This window comes from Lepidochelys kempii, chromosome 16 (assembly GCF_965140265.1).
Source record: "Lepidochelys kempii isolate rLepKem1 chromosome 16, rLepKem1.hap2, whole genome shotgun sequence".
In the NCBI taxonomy this organism is placed as follows: domain Eukaryota; kingdom Metazoa; phylum Chordata; order Testudines; family Cheloniidae; genus Lepidochelys; species Lepidochelys kempii.
Genome location: NC_133271.1, coordinates 23,662,294 through 23,670,625, shown reverse-complemented (window position 1 = coordinate 23,670,625; position 8,332 = coordinate 23,662,294). Strand labels below are relative to the sequence as shown.

Here is an 8,332-nt window from a genome sequence, read left to right as displayed (position 1 = left end):
TTAAATCTTGTATCTCTATTTCCCAGCTCATTTAATCTCAGATTTAGGAAAGTTGCTGACTTGCAATGAACTCTGCCAAGTAGCTGAAGGATTTGCAGTGAGAACGGAGGCTTACGGTGAACACTGCTGACCCACCAACCCTCATTTCATATGGGACGTGCTACCATGAGGTTTTGGGTCAGTCTATTCGAGACAGATTCCCAGCATTAATCTGGGGCAACAGTGAAATGGCTAAAGAACTGGACCAGTCAATTCCCTGAAAAAAGCAGCCCCATGCAAGTCTCGTTCTATGGTTCCTAATAAGATTTGTTCCAAGGGTCATATCTTAACAAGTGGTACATAAGCACCAATCTACTATGCAGCTCAGAAGGTACATACTCTGTGTGATATTCTGCCAGCCACTTGGATAAACCATGCAAACAGAGCACATGGTGAGCTCTGGGCACTGCGTGTAGGAGAGAATGGGCATTTCAAACATAGCAAGAGGAAAATTTTAATTTGCAGAGTTGGGCAAAGTGAGGCCCACAAATGCCCTGCTCTTTAATACACACAAACAATACCCACTCAGCCACACAACTTTGCATAGGTCTTAAGGGCACCAATCCATGTGACTGGAGAGGGCAGAATACCAGCTCAGTTACATCTCAAGAGAGCCAGATTCAAATCATACACAATTCAGAGCTACACAAGATGTAAGGTAGAATAGACCCCGCTGTGTATTTTATTCAGGGCAAATTGAGAAGGAGGTTGGAACACCTTAAGTGTTGGAGAATTTAGCTAGTAAGATGCAAACACAGCTTCAAGTATTGAAGAAAAAAATGGCCAAAGGCTGGGTCACCCCCATTCTCCGCTTTTACATACAGAGAGGAGTAAACCCCTGAGCAAAGCGCTGTCTGTGAATTCAGTTACCAAAACCAACTCTAAATAGCCATCAATAGCCTTTGTAAATGACGACTATTTGTGCACTTTGCACTTGTTCATAGTTTCAAACTTTGTTTTTACAAGGAATTGTAAATAACTTTAAAGGAGGCATTTTAGTCACAGTAAAAACAAATGAAAAACAAACAAAAACAAGCCGTATTTGGCTTTTATATCACTCCCCCTCTCCCTGAATCTTAAAAGCATTCCAAGCTTGGCATTATCAAGCATCAGCGTCATGCCGATGAGCACCTGGTATTTCCCTTTTCTACATACACCACTGTCTCCATGCTGGCTCTCAGCACATACTCACAGACTCCCTGACTCCCATCCAGGTAACCTTGCAATCCTCTCTCGCCTCTGCAAGTAGTACAAACTTAATCATGGAACTCACGCAAGAAGCACGGTAATGAGAAGCGCAATCCGGGAACTGCGTGCCATGCTTTGCACTCGGTATGTTTTCAGAAGTTGTGGGGATGTCGTTACTTTCAGGAAAGGTTTACTGTCACTCTGGAGATTTTCTGATCTCGTCTGACCTTCGGTTTCAAAAATGAAAGCACTCAGAAGAAGTCAACATAGAGAGAGCACACATGTCCACCCATAGCTCTGGAGGACAAAACTTCCATTACGACTTGCTCATATACCTACATACATACCAGCTGCCCCTTCACTTAGCACACGGTTCTAACAGTCAGATGTAACACAGTGTGTGTTATTGCATAAGAATGCATGCCTAAGTGTCTTGTTAGACACATGGCCAAGAAGGCAAAGTGCCATAAAATGTACCCAGAAGGGCATCGAAAAGATTTATTTTATAAGTGATCAAATATTTCCCCTGGATACCCTTTCCATGAAGAGGTATTGGAATGAGAATGCAGAAGGAAAAAGCACTTCATGGAAGGATAGAACCAAACATTATGGAAACAAATCTGATTTTTCCCTTTGTATTTAATATACTTTAAATGTTAAAAGCACAGGGCAGGTTATAGGCCTCTTTAGGAGCTTACAGACTGTGGCAGCTGTCAAGGAAACCAAGTGTTTCAACCTAGGCCAGTCTGACTTTGACAGACATCTTTGGAGGAAGAGCTGCTATTTCAAGCAAGTATGGTCTCTTTGGAGCAAAGTTTTCTGTTGTTTAGAGTAAAAAGAGCGAGGTGGCTTTCTGTTCCTGTTGCTAGTAATACTGCTTTTGGAGGGGCTGAATGCATCCTCTTAAGCTGACAACTACATTCTGCTGTGTGGCTTGGCGAAAACCAGGTTCCTGAAAGCTACTGTAGACTTGGCTCCTGCAGGGCCCAGTTAAATTTTAAAAGAGGTGGGTAGGTGGTTGGGGAATCTTCATTTTCTTTAACCCTATCTCGTGCACCTAAATGTGAGGGAGGGTGTGATCAATGGTGCATTCCAGCCAGTGGATAGCTGTTATTAGTGCATGCCTACAAGTTAAATCAGATCGCTCCCTCACTCCAAGCCATGTAACAAGCACACCACTGGAAGCTAAGTTCATTCAAACCATTACCAGGTATAGCTGAATTCTCACTGAGGCTCACTCCATCTGCCTGCTACACTTACTTCCAAGTATCATTCCCCTACAACCTTTGCGTATACCTTTTTAAAGGAAAAAAACAACATATCTATGTAGATCTAGATCTATTTTCCCATTTCTGCAGTTCAGTTTCTCTTTGAAACTGTTACAATCTGTCTCAGCGATTGGACTGATATAAAATATTGAGTATTAGCCTAGTAAAGAGGTGGCCAAGGGGTTGCCCGGTAAGTGGGCCAGTTGACTGACTGTTCGCTCTCGTCATTGCCACAAGGTAAAAGAGGTGGCAGCTGGAAGTCAGGTTGTAGAAGCTGATTAAATCAAGAAGGCCAGTAGTATAAAGCTACACCACGTTCTGGCAAGGGAGGGTGGGGAAAAAGGAGTAGCTCTGGGAGAGAAAGACAGCAGTCATACTGTGGAAGAATATCACACCCAGGGTCTCAATCTGCAAGTACCACGCAGTCCTCCCGACTCATACAAATATAAAATAAAAGGTGTGGCCACCCCTATCCTATAGCAACTAAAAAATATATATATATCATTGGACAGACACTGAAGAGCCCTCCGAACTTGGTTACAGCATCACACTTAGTAAGACTAATGTTAAGAATCTGTTCTCTGATCATTTAACAGAAGGTTTTTTTTTAGCAATTCCTCTCCCCACCCCACCCTGCCTTGTTAGAGCCAATTGTATAGACAAAAATGACTAAGTCAGATGACTTCTACCTTAACACATCTTTCTTTCCTGTTAAGTGACGGTAAAACTTTCTCTAGAGGCAGAAGTTAATGATGGTTTTACTACGGAGCTGAATAATGCATGGGGGGGCAGGGGGTGATGATGTGGCGCAGCAGCAGGGAGTGTCAAGCTTTTTCCTCCCCTTCTTTAAAAAAAAAAAAGCTACAATCTTACAGGCTAATCTCAGGAATATCAAAAAGGAGTCCAATATTTTTCTTCAGTAGGTCGGCAGAGACCTAGTCATTTACAGTGTAACGAATGCGATTATTTCCTTCATAAATTTTAAATATAAGCAGAATAAAAATCACATTTTTTTCAGGCAACAGTAGCAGTTCAGTAGGTAAGTGGCTTGATCACATTTTTTTGTATTAGTAATGCATGCAAGCAGCTTTAGTATTACAGATCCCTTATAGGTCACAAACTCTTTTATAAAGTCCCTCCATAAGTACCATCTTGTCTTCTCACGGGAGTTTCTGGCCGGCTAGTGGAACCGGCACCTTGTTCAAAAGGCTGTGGAGTGCTTTGGGTATCTGATGCCATGGCATCTGTTCCAGCTGCCTCCTGTATAACAGAGCCAGCCCCTTCGGCATCCTCACTCTGTTCAAATGATTGGTTGGATCCATTGCTTAGATCGACATTTACTGCGTTAGTTCTCAAAGCTACGATAGTTCCCGAATCACTCCTCCTTTCTGCATAGATTCGCTGCTCAAAGACTTGAGCAGTGCTGGGCTGGAATTCCGGATCCAGGGGGACACTGTTTGTTGTGGAGCCCATGACTGTGCGGTACATCTCCATCCCCTCTGGCAACATGGACTTAATCTTCGGAAGCCAGCGCTTGCGGACTCGTCGGGCGTTGGTGCACATATCGGCTGCGATAACATTCATCTCGCTTTCCTTAAAACTTGGGGCAAAATTCTGACAATACACTGCAAAGACAGGGATACATATCACTGAGGACTACTACAGTAAGCAACACAAAGAAGTTTGTGTGATCACAGCCTTTGTCCCATCTCAGAACTGTACCACAAGATATCAATAACATGCAGCTACGGTTATATCTGACAGAAAATATATGGTTTTATCACAAGAACATAGTTATTACACTGGATGAGACCACTGGTTCATCTAATCCAATATCCTGTTTCCAGTAGTTGTACCAGATGCTATAGAGGAAGGTACAAGAAATCCCTTGATGGACAATTATGGGACAACTTATCCATAGGGGAAGTTTATTGCTAAAACCCAGGCAGTTACCAGCTGGCTTACACACTGAAACACGAGAGTTTGTATTCCAGATGGTATCACTACTATCCAATAGGGAAGTTCATGCCTTAAATTGCTCCCAAATTTTCGAGTAGGAGTTTACTAGACGTTTATTTAGAGGTAAATCATCACTAAATATGTTGTGGGCAGAAGGAGAGAGTTCTGCAGCAGTGATGAATGAGATGTTATCAGGACAGTAAAGGTACACCATCAGTCTCTGTACCAGGTGACTACTTCTTGGTGGTCACTTCATTCAGATCTCACTGTATATTTGGGGTATTCAACTCATTCCTTCATTTAACTATGAGTAATTAAATGGGTAATATACAGATTAAAAACCCCAGGATTTTTCTGGACATAGGGTCTTGCCCTATTGTCCGGAATCCATGTGGCCCTGTACTATGATTTCAGGGCATCCATGGCTATTTATTAAAATTCCCCTGGAAGGTGCTGTCATCTCCTACAGCAGTAGTGGAGGGTGCTCAGTGCCTCTTGGGAGGTGCTCAGCACCTTGCAAGACTGAGCCTTTAGTAGGAAGGTTCTTCCTTCTCAGGGACTTGGGCTTTGCTTTGTAAAGCACCACAAACAATCTATGGCCCAGGTAATAATTAATGCAGTCCAATATTTCTGACTTTTACAGATCAATGTCTTTTGCTACCTCTTTGCCTCCCTCCACGCCCTACAGATCTGCAATTGGGGCTAGAAGGCCCTCAGAGTTCAGCAGCAGAACAACAATTAGGGCGAGGAAAGATTTAACAGAGCCAAAAAAAAAAAAAATTCACTCCACTTTCATCTTGTAGTGAGATATTTACATAAATATTTACTATCCAGACAGAATCCACTGAGGGGGAAGTATGAGAGGACATTGGCTTGCACTGTACATCAAGCATATATTAAGTGGGCTTCACTGTACTGAAACACCAGCTTTTTCTAAACCACAGAGTTCCTCACTCGCACTCGACACCAAGCACCATTTGCTCTACTAATATGCTTCTTTTATTCAAAAGAAGTACTGTAATAGGCAAATTTTTAACCACTTGTTTTGTGCCTTGTAGGGACATATTTTTAAGTATAAAAATTCATTTTTTTTTTAGGATGATAATTCTATTAGGATTTCTATATTGTGATCATTAGTTTTCCCATATTCAGAACACAAAAAATGGGCCAGCTAGTATAAATCAGCAGAGCTCCAGGGGCTGGCACTACGCATTTAGAGATCACAAACACAGGAATTAGTTTTTAGCATCTCCGACACTGAATCACTGACGTTAAAGAGCATTATTTATTAGTTAAAATGTACAGTCTCTTACCTTATGGCCTTTTGGGACAGTTTCAGTTTTTGAAACACTTGATCCTATTACACTATCAGCTCTAAATGGATTTTAGATCCTCTATGTACGGACTGGATAAACTGCTTGATATTATACAGAACCTTGGTCAGTTTCCAAGTTTAAAAAATGATTTTTAAAAAAAGCTATTATTGTTTATGTATATCCCTGTTAAAATGTAATTATTTGCAGAAAGACTCCCTTCTTTACTCACCAAATAATAATAAAAAAAAGATTTATAAACAAGCATTTTCATGGAAATAGGCTGTGAATCACAAATGCTTATACCCAGATGATGAAACAGATTAATCCACAATTAAGTTCTGATGCAGACTGCATAATTTCTAATGATCACTCGCCAATTTACTCATTAAGAACAAAAAACTGTGTGCCATAAAGCAGTGGCTCTGAACCAGGGGTACAGGTACCCCTGGGGGTACCCAAAGGTCCTCTGGGACGGGTTTAGGGGGGTGGCAAATCCAGGACTGGCATTAACAAGTGGCAAATAGGGCAATTGCCTGGGATCCCATGCCATAGGGGGCCCCCGGAAAGCTAAGTTACATGCTTCAGCCCTGGTGGCAGATTTTGGGCTTCAAACAAGGCTCATAAGTGAAAAACAGCCTCAGTATCACACTGAAATGTAAGGGCATCGAAAGGATTTCTTTTACAAGTGATCAAATATTTCCCCTGGATACTCTTTCCATGAGTATTGTACTTACTGAAATGTCAGTACAATACTTCTATCCAATGGATTTATTTTATAATTATATGGTAAAAATAAGCAAGCCATTTTTCAGTAAGTGTGCTGTGACACTTTTGTATTTTTATGTCTGATTTTGTAAACAAGTCGTTTTTAGGCAAGGTGAAACTGGGGGTACTCAAGACAAATCAGACTCCTGAAAGGGGTACAGTTGTCTGGAAAGGTTGAGAACCACTGCCATAAAGCACTGCAACTTTCAGGCACAGCTATGGCCAGGATCAAAAATCTCATCTAGTAATAAAAGCATTGTACTGCAAAATTAGCGATTTAAAAAAATACCAAACAAAATTCAAGATAATGTGAACAATAATGTTCGGTTTCACACTGTGATATTGTCAAACACAAAGTACTAACTTTGGACAAAACTTTAAAGTATTTTTTTTAAAAATATCAAATGTTTAAGTGAAAAGATCTGAATGTTCACATAACCGATTTCAATGTATATATTCACAATTATTATACACTCTTGATGGCCTTGCCCTGTTTAAATTTCAGCTCTTTCCTAGGCTTTTGTTTTTGCCAGACTGTTCTAACACAGCAGCAGTAAATCACTCCCCCCTTACATTTCACTGCATTAAGAACCCTGCTGTCCAGGGGCTTCCTGCTGGGATCACTAGTGGAGGACCGAATTCCAGTTCCACAGCTATTGGCAAGTGTGTTCCTGCAAGAAAGGGAGAGAAATGCAGATCTTATATCCAGGATTTCAGGTAAGAGTGAAAGCTTACAGTGATGCAGAGAGATACTGTCTGGTCGAGATTATTCTCTTTCAGATAGCAACCGAACTGTATATTTTTCAGTTGAGGAATCAGAAAAGCTGGCACTTCAGCTCATAGGTGCTGACTTCTTGCGTGCTCTGAGACTCAAGCACCCTCCACAAAAAACCAGGGGGTGCTTTGCATGTGCAGGGCTGGATTAATTTTTTGTTGGCACCGCTCCCAACTCTACCCAAACCCTGCTCAGCCTCCTCTCCCTGAGGCCCCGCATGGCTTTCCCGGGAGTAGGAGGGGGCGGAGAGGAACGAGCGGGAGGAGGGGGTGGAGAGGAGTAAGTGGTGGACGGGGCCTTGGGGGGAAAAGGCTTCAGGGCAGAGCGCGGGTGGAAGGGACACAATCCTGGCACTGGGGCCCCTTCTGTGTGTGGGCCTGGTGCCACAGCACCACTGTAAACCCGGTACTGAGCACCCATGAGCCACAGTGTTGCTGACAGTTTCCCATCCAAAAAGCTACAGGAGACATAATATCTTTAAACTGGGACATTAGTGAAGACAACTTGTAGGTGAGTGCATGATTTTAATATACTGTAATTCATGATACTGTAATTATGTAGTTCATTACTATTTTAATAATGATTAAATTGTTACGATACCAATGAGAGACACATATTCAATAACTGGAATATGAAAGAAGTGTACAAATATGCTGAAAATAACCTTCCCTCCAAAACTAGCAGAGCTCCCCCACCCCCCAAACACACACACCTCTTCAAATGCAGCCACTGGCAAAAACAACAGTCAGCGACCGTGCTCCAGACTAACCCACCATAAAGCAGAAAAGCAAAAACAAGTATGGGGAAAAAAGGCTCAAATTATTTTTTTTGTAAAGTACATTTAAAATACAGAAACCACTCTGAGGTCCTTAATACCTGATATAAACTCAAAAAGGAACATACCGGTCAAAAAACGTGGCTAGAAGACGTCTCAGAAGAACCTTATGTTTGACACCTGCGCATAGATGACAATTCATGAGCTGCCCCCGGGTGATATAAACACCTGAGCCTGCAAGAGTTAA

The 8,332-nt window shown here is 41.9% G+C and overlaps 1 protein-coding gene across 4 annotated transcripts in view; it reads right to left on the bottom strand.

Moving 5' to 3' along the window:
* Window positions 1–3,325: 3,325 nt before the first annotated feature.
* Window positions 3,326–8,332, bottom strand: part of NACC2 (NACC family member 2) — a 79,598-nt gene continuing 74,591 nt past the window's right edge. For all 4 annotated transcript variants that reach the window (XM_073314929.1, XM_073314927.1, XM_073314928.1 and 1 more), the window contains 3 exons: window positions 8,214–8,319; window positions 7,109–7,206; window positions 3,326–4,120 (listed from right to left, as the gene is read on the bottom strand). In XM_073314929.1, coding sequence (XP_073171030.1) covers window positions 3,621–4,120; window positions 7,109–7,206; window positions 8,214–8,319 — 704 coding nt within the window. In that variant the 3' untranslated portion in view covers window positions 3,326–3,620. The remainder of the gene's footprint in view (window positions 4,121–7,108; window positions 7,207–8,213; window positions 8,320–8,332) is intronic.